This window comes from Xenopus laevis, chromosome 6L (genome assembly GCF_017654675.1).
Source record: "Xenopus laevis strain J_2021 chromosome 6L, Xenopus_laevis_v10.1, whole genome shotgun sequence".
Lineage (NCBI taxonomy): Eukaryota > Metazoa > Chordata > Amphibia > Anura > Pipidae > Xenopus > Xenopus laevis.
Window position 1 is genome coordinate 149246786 of NC_054381.1, and position 15644 is coordinate 149262429.

The 15644-nt window shown below is 41.6% G+C and overlaps 1 protein-coding gene across 2 annotated transcripts in view; it reads left to right on the forward strand.

The window, feature by feature from the left end:
- deptor.L (DEP domain containing MTOR interacting protein L homeolog) overlaps window positions 1–15644 on the forward strand; it is an 87723-nt gene that overhangs the window by 48290 nt on the left and 23789 nt on the right. For both annotated transcript variants that reach the window (XM_018268232.2, XM_018268233.2), the window contains one exon: window positions 2174–2352. In XM_018268232.2, the coding sequence (XP_018123721.1) occupies window positions 2174–2352 (179 nt within the window). The remainder of the gene's footprint in view (window positions 1–2173; window positions 2353–15644) is intronic.

A 15644-nucleotide genomic window follows, 5' to 3' on the forward strand; every position in this document is an offset into this window, starting at 1 on the left:
CCAGCAGCTTAGGGAGGTCTAGCCGACAATCACTTCAAAACTGCAGCGTGCGTTAACACACGAAACGCGTTAGGAGGAGAAATGTTGGTTAAATAAGGTTACTTTTTAATCCACCGCTGACCTCTGGTTTGTGAAAGTGCACGCAGCAGTTTTGAAGTGTATGAAATAACCCTAGATCAGTGTTCCCCAACATGTTGCTCACCAACCCCTTCGATGTCGCCAGCTTTAAACCCAGGAAAACTACCCCCCTGATTCCACCTACAATTGCGCTTCTGTAGTCATGTTATCACCACAGGGATCCACATGTATCTACATCTAACCCACAGACTGACATAAACACACACGCTTCCTTGCGTCCATACACGTGAATATTTCTGACTTCAATAAAAGAGGCTACTGTTCGGTCTCAGCTGGCTATAAATAATGTACTAGGCTGGCTGTGAGCTGCACTTATTTCATCTCTTTGAAAAGCGCTAAATAAAAGTCGAAGGTTTTGAAACACAGATTTTTTTAACAGTGCTTCTTTCATGGAATTCATGAGATTATTACTCGTAACACATTTATTGAAGGAGCCTTTGAGACAACGATCTAGAAGAATATTTCTGCTTAATGAAGTTTAGCCCTAGATAAACCTTTGTTTACCGTCCCTGCGATTCATGTCGCATTCAGTTGTTGCCGTTGTCTAGGTAATATGTATCTGCAATTTATATAGGATAACGAACCCCCTACAGTTATATGCAAGGATATTAGCAGCCGCTGAGGAGTTTTGTGACAATACAAAGGCTCAAGGCTACAGGCTTAGTGGTTTTCTATAGCTAATGGGTATCCAAGGTAACTTGTAATATGCTTATATTTTAAAGGGATACTGTCATGGGAAAACATGTTTTTTTTAAAAAAACACATCAGTTAATAGTGCTGCCCCAGCAGAATTCTGCACTGAAATCCAATTCTCAAAAGAGCAAACAGATTTTTTTATATTCAATTTTGAAATCTGACATGGGGCTAGACATATTGTCAGTTTCCCAGCTGCCCCCAGTCATGTGACTTGTGCCTGCACTTTATGATGGAATTACTTTCTGGCAGGCTGTTATCTCTCCTACTTAATGTAACTGAATTAGTCTCAGTGGGACTTGGCATTTACTATTGAGTGTTGTTCTTAGAGAGCTGTTATCTTGTGTTAGGGAGCTGCTATCTGGTTACCTTCCCAATGTTTTGTTATTAGGCTGCTGCGGGGGAAGGGAGTGATATCACGTCAACTTGCAGTACGGCAGTAAAGAGTGACTGAAGTTTATCAGAGCACAAGTCACATGACTGGGGTCAGCTGGGTAACTGACAATATGTCTAGCCCCATGTCAGATCTCAAAATTGAATATTAAAAAATCTGTTTGCTCTTTTGAAAAATGGATTTCCCATGACAGTATCCCTTTAAGGTATGGAATATATATTATTTTATAATACAGAATTCAGGTTCAGGCACTGTGTGTAAAGAGACTTGTGGAGAGGGCACCGGGGACTAGAACTAGGGAACCAGAAAGGTTCCATTGACACATAGGGGTATATTTATCAAAGAATGATCATATCATGTGATATACATGTGATTTTTAGGCAGTTAAATTCAGATTTTTAAAGAGAAAGGGGTATATTTATCAAAGAGTAAAATTAGAGATCACCACTGAAAACTCCACTGCTCTCCATTCATTTCTATGGAATTTTGAAAGGCGTATTTATCAAAGGATGAACTTTTACCTATTGTTAAATACTCTTTTAAGCATCCCATAGAAATGAATGGAGAGTGGCGGAATTTCACTCTAGAGGACTGTGGTGATCTCTAATTTCACTCTTTGATAAATATACCCCATAGTCGTACAGTGATTTGCATGATGTTAGTGTACACCAGCATTTGTAGTTCATGCATAAATGATGCACAAATCATCAACCCAGAGAGAGTCTAATGTCATGGATATTATATAATATACAGGTGTGGGACATGTTATACAGAATACTCAGGGGTTTTCTGGATAACTGATCTTTCCATAATTTGGATCTTCATACTTAACCTGATAAAAAGGAGGGGGCCCTGGACTACATCTTTAATTTAGCATAGACCATGTTCCTCTACTACCTTGTTGTACAGATTTAGTTTAATTAAATTTTTTTGTATTATTCATGATAGGATCATGAATTCCGAAAACACACTTTTGCAAGCCAGAGAAGAGGATGACATGAAATATGAACGAACGTTTGTGGCTTCGGAATTCATTGACTGGCTGATTCAAGAACAAGAAGCTAAAACACGTTTGGAAGCAGAGCAGCTCTGCCGAAGGCTCCTGGAGCATGCCATAATCCAGCATGGTAAGGTTTCCATCATGGACCTCATTGCAGTGGTATGGTTAATGCAATCCCTAGTAAAAAAAAAAAAAAAAAGAGAGAGAGAGAGAGATACGAGTCAAATTGTAATATTTGAATATGCAAGGAAAATGTAAATCTTTTATAAAGTATTATTCTGTTGCATCGTCGGCATCACTCCATGTGTAGAGTACTGTAGTGGGTATGAACTATGGATGTAGGTCAGTGGGTCTGTTAGATGGGACTTGGGTTGTTGGTTCCAAACCACTTACCACCTTTTCCCACCATTGGATGATGTCACATCTGTGTTATTGGTTATGGAAACCAGTAGGACCACTGTCAGGAATCACAGAGCCCCATACAATTGAGTTAGCAGGGTCCTCTCCTGGGGGTCTCCAAGTAGAAGCACATTGGGTCACCTAGAATGGGACTCCAAAGAAAAATAAAAGTCCTGTGCACCCACAACCACAGGAATTGAAGTAAATGATGCATAATGTCTGTAAAGCGCAGTCGAATATGTCCGCTTATTCTATATAAATTATAATATAATACATTTCTGTAAAGAAGTTACACTGTCCCTTTTCAATTGGGAATCAGTGGCGGAACTACCGGGGGAGCAGGGGGTGCGAGCGGGCCAGGGCCCGCACCCCTCAGGGCCCCCCTGCAGTCCGTTCGCCATTGGAAACTCGGCCAAATGCGGCCGTATGGAGGGGGCGGGGCCCAGCTGTGCGTCACGCACCAGGGCCCGCCCCCCTCAACGAAACGCTACTGTAGGGAATCCAGGATTCAGTTTGGTATGTGGCCTTTTTTTGGGCAATCCTCATGCCTTCCAAAACCGAATCCGAATCCTTAAAGGGATCCTGTCATCGTAAAACATGTTTTTTTTTTCAAAACGCACCAATTAATAGCGCTACTCCAGCAGAATTCTACACTGAAATAGGAAGTAGTGTTCTGGCTATTATGTTACACATCCAGTCACTCCATTACTGTAACTACATTACATTTTTGGCTAACTAATTATATTAGATACATTTTTTATTTTGCACAGCCTATCTATTTACCCAGTTTTTATTTTCACATTGAACGGTTCCTTTAATAATCAGCCCTGTAGCATCAGCTTATATTACGGACAAACCTAATTTTCTGATGGATAATTAGTGTCGAGCCCTAAGCTTAGCTTCTCAACAGCTGCTCAGAGCCCACTGAGCATGTGAGTGTCACAGACACTTTCCAAGATGGTGACCCCCTGTGACAAGTTTGAAGTCCTGGATCATTGCTGCTATTGACAAGCTGAAACTTTAGCCTCGTGCAATAAGTTCACTATATAAAATATGGCATTTTTAGTCCTATTTATTGTTAAGGTTTCCTTTTCCTTTAAATTAACTTTTAGTATGATGTAGTAGAAAGTGATATTCTGAGACAATTTGCAATTGGTTTTCATTTTTTATTATTTGTAGTTTTTCAGTTATTTCGTGTTTTACTCAGCAGCTCTCCAGTTTTCAGTTTCAGCAATTTGGTTGCTAGGGTCCAGATTACCCTAGCAATCCTGCACTTATATGAATAAAAGACTGGAATATGAATGGGAGAGAGCTGGATAGAAAGATGAGTAATAAATGTAATAATAACAATACATTTGTAGCTTTTGGAGCATTTGTTTTTAGATGGGTTAGTCACCCCCATTGAAAACTGGAAAGAGTCAGAAGAAAAAGGCAAATCATTCAAAAACTATTTGAAAAAAAAAATGACGGCCAATTGAAAGGCTGCTTAGAATTAGCCATTCTATAACATACTATAACATGCTAAAAGTTAAGATAAAGGTTAACCACTGTTTTAAAGGAACAGTATACCCTTAAAACACCTTTGCTAAAAATGAGCACATGAAATAGGACTTGTGTGGACATTACATTCCACCTATTGTTTTAATTTCATTTTCATTTTCCTATTTTTAGCCATAATAAGCACTAATTTGAAAGTTGAGCAGCTATGCTCACAGAATTCACACCTTCTTTTATAAAAAGACAATTTGTTCGGAATTGGCTATCCTCTTCCTTATCCAAGCATGAGGATTAGTTTTAATCAACTCCTTTGAAGTTATATGGGACCAGAAGTGACAGGAAGTGCTAAAGGGAAACAGGCTTGCTTTGTGCCAGAATTAACATTCTGGCACAAATTGAATGTTCCTTTAATTTCTTAAAGGAACAGTAACACCAAAAAATGAAAGTGTCCATCACAGTTACTTGATTTTTCAAAAAGTATGAATAAATGCCATTTGCTATGCTGAAATCCAACTGTTTAACAGTTCTTCTCTTTCTGCATCATTTGAAATTCTGGCAGGGAAGGAGGGACTAAACACTGATGTTACAAATTGTAACAACTACTCCACAGCTTACAGACAGCATGCAGGAACTACATAACCACAATGCATTGCACTGGGATGTTCTCTTCCTTTTTGAAATCACAAGTGCAGGGAATTGTGGGTTTGGAGGATGCAGGCTAAGGACAGATGGCTGCTGATACAAAGTAACAGTAGTCAGTCAGCTCAGCAAAGTAGTCAGACAGATCAGCAGGAGAGCATTGGGCTAGGGCGGCTTAGGGAACTGTCAGAAACCATTAAAATCATGAAAAGTCTGCATATTTTTTAAATGAGGTATATTGCCTCATTAAAGTTGTTTGAAATTATGTTTACTTTTCAAAAAGCTTTAAGGGGTTATTCATGTTTGAGTTAACTTTTAGTATGATGTAGAGAGATATTCCGAGACAATTTGCAATTGGTTTTAATTTTTTATTATTTAAGGTTTTTGAGTTATTTAACTTTTTATTCTGCAGCTCTTGAATTTGCATTGTAAACAAGTGTCCAAGTTACCTAGCAACCATGCATTGACTTGAATAAGAGACTGAATTATAAATAGGAGAGGACCTTACTAGAAAGATGAGCAATACAAATTAGCAATAACGATAAATGTGTAGCCTTGCAGAGCATTTGCTTCTTAGATGGGGGTCAGCGACACCCATTTGAAAGCTGGAAAGAGTCAGAAGTAAAAATAATTATAAAACTATACAAATAAATAATGAAAACCAATGGAATTAAAATTGGACATTCTATTGCATTCTAAAAGTTTAATCAAAGGTGAACCACCCTTTTAAGTTATGTTTGTGTGGATTTCCCCTTTAAAGAAATGAAAATATCATGTAATGTTGCCCTGCACTTGTAAAACTGATGTGTTTGCTACTATAGTTCATATAAACAAGCTGCTGTGTAGCAATGGCGGAAATTGAAAAAAGGCTATATGGTACAGGTTAAATAGTGGAGAACAGATAACACCATTATGTTCTACAGAGCTTATCTGCTGTGCAACCTGAGCCTTTTCTCCTTTGAGTGGCTGCCCCCATTGCTACACAGCAGCTTGTTTATATGAACTATACTAGTGTTTCTGAAGCAAATACACCAGTTTTACCAGTGCAGGGCAACACTGCGTTCTATTTATATTACTTTAAAACACTTTTATTTTCTGATGTTACGGTTCCTTCAAAGCAATAGACAAATAAGTATGTTCAGCGCAGGCTGTAATCATTCAGGGGTATATACTATCCCTTTAAAGTGAATCGCAGTGTCAGAAAGCATTGCAGTGTAGGAGACACACTTCTAGTTTCCCTGGAGCTGGAGGACTTTGTCTGCAGAGTCATTTTTCATTGCAGAGTTTTTATTTCTCTGCCAGAATTGTACTGTAAACAGTATGAAGTATATTGCAACACATTGGCAAAGGACACGCTTTGGTCGTGGGCCAATATCTTTCCAAGTAATGCTTGTTGGCTTGTCTCACTGAGTCTTTGCATGCTGTGGGGATAACACATTATATACCCTTTGTTTGGATTCTGTAATCGGTTGTTTCAGGAGAAATGGAATGTTAAATGGAGACTTTCAGGAATTGTGTCATTTGCACTTTCGGAAGGCTGCAGGAAAGCACAGATCTGTCTTTATAAGGGTGTAAGTACAGCGTTGGAGTGTAGAGTTGGAGGCCCACTGGGGCTTCCACCACAGGGTCCCCCCTCTGGGCCTCCCTGCCTCTGCTGCAACTAGGGTTGCCACCTTTTCTGGCCTTCCTATATATTTATCTTTTTTCCCCTATTAATAACATTGAGATCAACCATCATTTTTACCGGCCAAGCCAGTAAATACCGGCCAGGTGGCAACCCTATCTGCAACCCCTCTACATGCCCCCTGACCTAGCCACGACCCCCTCTGGGTCCCCAGACGTACCCATCCTGTAGTTGCATCCAGTGTCGGACTGGGACTCCAGGGGCTCACCCAAAAACCTTAGACCAGGGGCCCACCATAAAACCTTAGACTAGGGGCCCACTCTCAGTACTAATATTATTCATCGCCTCAATCAACCTCTATTCTCCTAGTCTGTTCTCTTTATACTATAATCAATTATTCCATCTATTTAGCCTCTTTGTTCTCATAGAAATAGGGAATGGCCATGAAATAGGCCAAAAGTTTAGCAGCATGTGGGCCACTGACATCTGGGCCCACCGGGAGTTTTCCTGGTATCCTGGTGGCAGTTCTTCCCCGAACTGCCTCCCTGCCAGCTAGAATCTAAATTGCCGGCAGGATGACACTTGGAACGCTCCGTTTTTCGAAGTTGCCCGAAGTTGCCTCACAAGGAAACTTCGGGCGACTCCGGAAAACAAAGAGCTCCAAGTGCCATCCCACCGACGATTTAGATTCTAGCTGGCAGGGAGGCAGTTCGGGGAAGAAGAAGAGCCGATTTGTCGCTGGGCAACTAATCTCCCCGAATCTTCTTGTCTGTCTCTGCCCTAAAGGTTTTCGACCTGTTATCCAGAATGCCTGGGACCTGGGGTTTTCCGCATAAGGGATCTTTCTGTTATTTGGATCACCATACATTAAGTCTACTATAAATTATTTAAATGTTAATAAAACCAATTATAATTCATCTGCTTCAAGTAAGGATTAATTATATATTTCTCTGGATAAAGTACAAGGTACTTACTGTTTTATTATTACAGAGAAAAAGGAAATCATTTAAAAAATATATTTATGTAATTACAATGGAGTCTATGGGAGATGGTCTTCCCGTAATTTGGAGCTTTCTGGATTTCCGGATTCTATAATAAAGAATGTGCATACACGTATAGGCGCATGGACTGAATCAAGTACTTGACCGCACTGCTATACCAGGAAGGTCATTATGTTTATTGACAGAGAACATGTACAGCACAAATGTACTTTGACTGATATTTGGGCACCTCTGACCAGTACGTGATAAAGTGTTAACCTTGGGTAGGATTTAGCAAGGCCACACATTGTTAGGGGAGGTTTCTGTTGTCAGTAATGATATCGCACCATGAAGAAAAATTACATTACTAGCCAAGGTTTTAGTGAGACATTAGCGCCAGCGTCTTTGAAATACTGAATTATTTATAAATATATGTAAATAAACCCCCCAAGCACTGGTAGAATGTAATTTGATTGAAGCGGGGCCTTGTCCTTAGCATTGGGCTAACAGCAGAGCACTCATAGCCGCGACTCAATGCAGAAGTATATTAGTGTAATGAGTTTAGAGCACAGTGCAAGACTTGCATGTCTGTGCCTTGATTGGTGAGTCCCACGTATACTATAAGAAGAGCAAATACCAAATCACCGTACGTTTGTTCAAAGAAAGAAAAGTAGATTGTGTTGGTGGCGGTCAAATATCTAAATATTTGTTTTCTTAAAGGAGAAGGAAATGCTAAAATTAAGTAAGCTTTATCAGAAAAGTCTATATAAATACACCAGCAAACCCTCAGAATAATGCTGCTCTGAGTCCTCTGTCAAAAGAAACACTACATTTATTTCCTTCCATTGTGTACTCATGGGCTTCTGTATCAGACTTCCTGTTTTCATTATAAACCTCCAGGGCTAGGCTTGAGCATGCTCCGTTTGCTCCCCTCTCCCCCTCCCTTTCCCCCCCTCCCTCTTCCCCTCCCTGCTGTAATCTGAGCCCAGAGCTATAAGTGAGAAGGGAGAGACTCAGGCAGGAAGTGATGTCACACAAGCTAATATGACAGCTGCTATCGTAAACTAACAGAGAGCTTCTAGAGCTGTTTACTCAGGTATAGTGAAGCATTCTACAGAATAAATATAGTCTTATACAGGGCCGGAACTAGGGGTAGGTAGAGTAGGCATGTGCCTAGGGCGCAAAGCTGAAGGGGCGCCAGGCACGTACCTTCTCTGGAACCTACCCCTGGTCCGGTCTCCTCTCTGGACTGCTTGCCCGTGCATCGGTTCGTGCTTGCACTTCCTATCCTATAGGCGCATGCACTTCCTCTTCTGTTCTCGCATGCGCACCAGAGTCCATGCGTGCCAGCGCTCATCCACACCAGCGCCCATTCATGCATGCGTGCCAGCTTCCATTCACGCATGTGCTCAACGCGCGCCTTTTAGTGAATGCACGCTCCCAGTCAGCAATGTGGCCGGCCAAGTTGCCTAGGGCACCTGGTCCGGCTCTGGTCTTATAGCTTACACCAGTGCTGTCCAACTTCTGTGGTACAGAGGGCCAAAATTTTACTTGTGGTGGAGGGCCCATAATAGAAGTCAGTGTTGACCACTCCCCCTTTTAAACCACACCCACTGTAAACTACACCCATGTTAACGTTTAAGATCATATCCACATTAACGGTTGTAGCACACCAAAGAATCAAATGGTTGGTGCTCACTGCAGGGAAATCCTTTATCACTCATATGTGAAAAATTGAAGTAATGATAAAACATACCCTTAAATCCATATGCCTCATCCTCCCCTGTGGATACTACAACAGCCCCCCAACAAATGACACCTTAGGGGCCCTTAACAACAATTTCCAAATACTAACAAACCCCTAACAGGCTTACATTCCACTGGCAGCACTGGGCAAGCAGAGAATGGCACACACAAGCAGCACTGGGCAAGCAGAGAATGACACTCACAAGCAGCACTGGGCAAGCACAGAATGGCACACACAAGCAGCACTGGGCAAGCAGAGAATGGCACACACAGGGAGGGAAGGCAGAACAGATCAGGAGACAGGGAAAGCTATCATTCTAATATGTATTACTATGAAGATTTTCATTCATCCAGGTCATGGTTTATCTAGTATAAGTAAATCTAAAAACAACTGGACTTGCTGAGTAATCAATGAAGACGTTTCACTACTCATCCGAGCAGCTTCTTCAGTTCAACTGACTGGTGTGGGAAGTTCTCGTCATATAAACTCTTCCACTAATCCAATCACAATGGCACATTGTAACTCTTCAAGAGGTGACATCTGAAGAGATTCACAGAGGTGTAGATTCTGTGTAGTTACTGTGATATTTAACCAAATATTGGAAAAAGAAGACCGCTGGTTTGAATGAGGTGTGAAAGAGGCGATTCATGTCAAGGTGGAGAAAGCATCCATTATTCTAATATGTACTACATACAGTGACACAGTGCTGGGGCCCCATTAGCATTTTGTATAAAGTGTGAACAGTTGAACAATGTGGGCAGTTTCAGTCTGGGTCTCAGGTGTGAACAGTACAGGCCTTTAGGGGTGTGAACAATAGAGGTGTCACAAGTGTGAACAATACGGGAGGATTAGTCTGAATTTGATGTTTAGACAATGCAGGGGCCAGTTAATCTCTGTAGTGATACCTTTTAAAGTTTACATGTGGTAAATAGACACAGCATCTGGGGGGGCCACAGAATTACACTATTGTGGCTAATCTAATGCCAATAAACTGCTTTGGTATCTTTCCTTCTTCTTTAAGACTGAATAAAAAGATTTCTGATGTGCTGTGTATCAGTGACATGCTGAGCTAGGGCTGAGTTATTCTCTCTACTGTTTATTGTGAGGATAATCTCTGCTTATTTGCATGTTAGCAAGGCCACACACTGATGTGTAATTACATCCTGTGCCACGTGTCAGTGGTTTGTGGATTATACTGTGCAACAGTCAGGTGAGAGGCTCATAGGAACCGGTTCTTGCAGAGCAGAAGACTAAATTCTGAGCCATGCCTCAGTGTGACCTGAAGCCGCGTTTCATTACACGTTTATATCTGGATATACAGGTATGGGACCTGTTATTCAGAATGTTCGGGACCTGGGGTTTTCCGGATAATAGATCTTTACGTAATTTGAATCTTCATACCTTAAGTCTACTAGAAAATCGTGTAAATATTAAATAAACCCAATAGGCTGGTTTTGCTTTCAATAAGGATTAATTATATCTTAGTTGGGATCAAGTACAAGCTACTGTTTTATTATTACAGATAAAAAGGAAATCATTTATAAAAATGTTGATTATTTGGTTAAAATGGAGTCTATGGGAGATGGCCTTTCCGTGATTCAGGGCTTTCTGGATAATGGGTAATAGGTTTCCGGATAACGGATCCCATATATATATATCCTGACAACGGATAAAAGTGAACCGAAACTCGTTAATGTGGGGGGAATATGTGAAACTTCAATAAATTCAACTGTGATTATGCCCGTGAGTGTCTCTAATACTTATATCTAGATATATATATATCAGTGGATGCCACATTTTGACTCTTTCTAGAATACTAATAAGAAGTGAATACAATGTAATGGACATGTCTAGGGCAAAAGAAAGGTTTATCATAGGGGTCCCCATCCACATTCAAATGTAAAAGGAGTTGGGGAGCAACACAAGCATGAAAAAGTTCCCAGGGGTGCCAAATAAAGGATATGATTGAACATCCGGTATGCCTATGTGAATTGACAGCCTACAGGGCTCAGCCTAAATACCAGTTAGGGTAAAATTTTGGAAGCATACCTATTTACTCTACTACATGCACCTGAAAGCCCTGGGGTGATATGCCAATGGTTTTTCCTATATCTGTTAACTTGTTATAAGTTGACAGCAGCCCTAAGTAAGGGAGGGACTACACAGACGATTTTGGGGAGTTCCCACATGCTGCATAAAAAGCAGGCGCCATGTCGGATGCGATGGAAATAAGGTAAGAGATGGAAATGTCAGATAAAGTTGCAGCGTTGATCCATCACGACATGACTGTCGGATGCAGATGCAGCGTGCAGTGTCTGCATCCAACAGTCGTGTCGCGTCGGATCAATGATGCAACACCATCCGACAATTCTATTACTTACCTTATTTCCGTCGCATTCGCCTGCTTGACGCCTGCGTTTTTGTGAATCGCGTTGGATCGCGCCAAAATCATCCGTGTAGTCCCTTACCTAAAGGTTTGACCTCCAAGGGGGAGATGTACTATAAAAAGGTCCTCAACATTTTTGGGAGTTTGCTTAGTTGACCCTTTGGCCTCAACTCCTGTGTTTTAGGCGGTCCTCACCCAAGTTTGTCTAGGTTTAGTCAGGGGCCCAAAAAATTATTAGATATCATTTTCATATTTACAGAGCACTACTTTGCTTGTTGGCATTTGTACATGTGAGACGGAAATATTTCTCCATAGACAACTATACAGTAGCACCCAGTTTCTTAACTACAGAGGAGGCAGACCCTGTGGCTGCAGGGAGGTCCAGGAAGTATAGGGGCCCAATGAGGCCCTAAATAATGAGCAATTTCAACATATATTGGTAAAACAGGACCACCTCTGGATATGTTGGGGGCCCTAAAATTAATTTGCTGTGGGTAACATCTAGTTACACCACTGGTAGCACCTCCAGTGATCATGAATATCATTCATAGCAAGGGTATGGGAATGTACAAATAAATCCACATGCTGTTTAGCCATGATAACTAAAGCTGATTTAGCACGCAGGAATTTAGGGGTTAAAAAAGATTAATAATGGCATGCAGCTCTCATAATTCTCAGGACAATTTGGTTTATGTAAAGATCTTGTTTCACTAAAGAAAGAAAATATGTTTTTGTAGCAGCCCTGACCTGCAATAATGGAAAGGCTTTGCTTAATTCATCACATCCAGATGTCACAGCAGCAGATGCAAAGTGTCTCCCAGCAGCCTAGCTGAGAAACTCAGCCGATCCATGATAGGTTCCTTGCCAGTATTAAGAGACACGGCGGTAGTAACCCAGGACCAGGGCCGGCCTTAGGCCAATTGGGCCCAATTGGGCCCCGCACCTCTGGGGGGCCCCGCACCACAGGGCAGCACAGATAATATTTCCCTCAGCACATGATGCTGCCTGGCCTGCCCCCAACTTTGAGAGTCCAGCCCATCCCCAAATCCATAGGTCTAGCCTGCCCCCAACTCTCACAGGCCCAGCTTTCCTCCAACCTTGATAGGCCCTGCCTGCCCCCAATCCAACCAAGCCTGCTCCCAAGCTGAATCGGCCCAGCCCCAAACTAATTGGCCCAGTCCACTCTCCTATTTCCTCCCTCTCTCTCTTACCCTGTGTGCCCCTATTATGTTACCTTGTCTGCCCCTTTCCTTTCTATTTTGTGCCTGTTTGCCCTTATTTTCCTAAATACTTGGTGTGTCAGTAGCCAGCAACACTTTGTCTAGGGGCCCCGCCAACATGGTCCCAATTGGGCCCCACATTTGATAGGACCAGCCCTGCCCAGGACTGCTTTATGGCACCAGGGATCCTATTAATCATAAAGTCACTGTACTGTGTTCACCTTTCTCTCGCTTCAGATCTTACATGTCAGAATGCATTAGGATTTATACTGGCCAAGTCTGCCGGGTTTAACCAAATTATTTTATAACAGGGAGAATAATATTTGTGACTGTGTCAGAGAAGGGCAGCGCCCCAATAATGAAGCAACATTGACAGCAGAGTGCAGAGCTGGTTTGGCTGCCAAGAGCTTGACAGATAAATTCATTTAAACTGGAGGATGTGTAACATACTATTGGTTGGAGCTTGTGTATTAAATCCCCAGGGAGAGGACTTTGGGGGGTTCTGGGAGCAATTGGTTGATGGTTAGCTGACAGTTAGCTTCCAATAACAAGTGCACTGGGTGAGGTACTGCATGCCTAACCAGAACACTGTTTAGAGGGTGCAAGGAAGGGTGAACGCTATAGCCCCATTTATTGTTTGTGCTCTATACAGCTGCTGCAGTAGATGATAAGGAGCATTATTGCACCCCAAAAATGGGATCATGTTTATAGAAATGCAAGTTGGTGTCTGGACAAGAGACTGTAAAGGTGGGATTGCCTACTCGATATTGTAAGATAAGATGTTTCATGGAAGGCAATGCAACAATACTATATAGATGTTGTCAATTACTATATCAGTTTGATTCAACACACAGGCTCCCGTTGGCTGTATTTGCAAGTTGCTTGAAAACTACTGGTTAAATTATAAAAAAAAAGGGATCCCCCGCATAGTGGCTCCTGTCACCTTTACATTATGTTGTACATTATGTTTTGGGCTACTGTACCAGCCCATGGCAACCAAAGCCCTTTAGCAGTAAAGATCTGTTTCTCCAAAGATGCCCCAGTAGCTCCCCATCTTCTTTTTTTGCTGATTCACTGCACATGCTTTGTGCTGCTGTCACTTACTGAGCTTAGAGACCCACTCACAATATAATTACTACATGGCAGCACAGAAACCAGTGCAATTAGCATCAGAATTTAATAATCAGCAAACCTGTAGCATCAGCTTATATTACAGGGGAAGCTCATTTTCTGCTGGATAATTAGTGACGAGCCCTAAGCTTAGCTTCTCAACAGCCAATCAGAGCCCACTGAGCATGTGAGTGTCACAGACACTTTCCAAGATGGTGACCCCCTGTGACAAGTTTGAAGTCCTGGATCATTGCTGCTATTGACAAGCTGAAACTTTAGGCTGGTGCAATATGTGCAGCATATAAAATATGGCATTTTTAGCCAAATTCCTTTTTAGGGTTTAATTCTCCTTTAAGGACTGCCCTGTGCCCAAGAGAGGCCCTATAAATTACTGGTGCCTGAATCAGTTACGTAGCAGAGCCAGTAGATAGAATGTGTGCTAGAAGTCTAGGCTCCAAGGACTCTGCACCGATTTACCAACATAGGTGCTAAATTGTGACCCATAGCAACCAATCAACATCCCCTTTAATAATGTTATTTATCTTTTGATTATTCTGGTGTGTTAATAGGTTTTTTTTCTCTCTTGGGTTTTATTACTGGCATGTCATAGAGTGAGCTGTAATGATGGATTAGCATTACTTTGTTTAACAAAATCACATCATATTGAGCGTAATGGTTCCCAGTAATAGGGTTATCCTGTCTCCAGATCCGTCTAACAAGATCAGTCAGCTCCTTCCAAAGATTCCATAGGCCTCCACCCTTTTGAGTTTTTACTGTAAGTCAGAAAATACTGTCTTGATCCACAAGAAAATAATAATAATACTATTTGCAATTTTTCTTCGATTTATGCAGCCTGCACCATAATAAAATGTCAATTCAGCAGTTGTTCATATAGGAAACTCCAGAGGTTGCTGGGACACAGTTAGCTGCATTATAACATACACATATACAGTACAGTATATATATTCAATTAAAATGTTTTATGGTTACTGCCTGAGACAGCTTCAGTTTTAGCTGCTGTTGCTGTGGTTTGGATGTTTGCTGAGGGGGCAGGGGCACACCCACGAGTACACAGGCCTACACTAAAATTAGTTTTGGTTTTTTTCAGGTACGTCAAATGTGGATTTGGTTTCGCCCGTGGCCTAATTTATTCTGATCATGGAGGTCGCAGTTGCTCCCAGGTTCTGCTTTTTACCATTGCAGCAGATTGGGGGAAATGTTGTATGAAACTGGGGAAATGACATTTTGTCCCAGGTTTCCTATGACAGAAAGAGAGAAGAAAGCAATTTGTCCTCCCCTGTTTGTCAACCACTGCTTTCTCATGTGGTCACATGAAATAGAACATTTGTCTCGCTAAAACCACAGTGAATTAGACTAGTGTATATACAAGTAAATTGTTTTTTTTTGTTCATCTGGTGCCACCATTTTAATCTTCTCCCACTACCCTGTTGCCAGTTGTGGAGTATTGAGGTGGCAGCCATTGTGCTGGGCTTGGAGGCGGAGGATTGTTGATATACTGTCAACCAGCTTGTTAAGCCATTGCTCTGCCCTAAAGCCCAGCAGTATTTTATGTCTGTCAACTACATTCCCTCTCCTGTTCATCATCACATTTCTTTCTTTTCTTGGTTGCTAGGGAAAGTGGACTTGAGCAACTAGACAGCTGCCGAAATTTCAAACTGGAGAGGTGATACATAATTAAAGGAGATTAAAGCATTTTATTGCCAATCGATTAGCTGAAATAGTGCAAGCTAGAATGCCATATTTATTCTGTAGAATGTTTTACCATACCTGAGTAAACAGCTCTAGAAGCTCTCTGT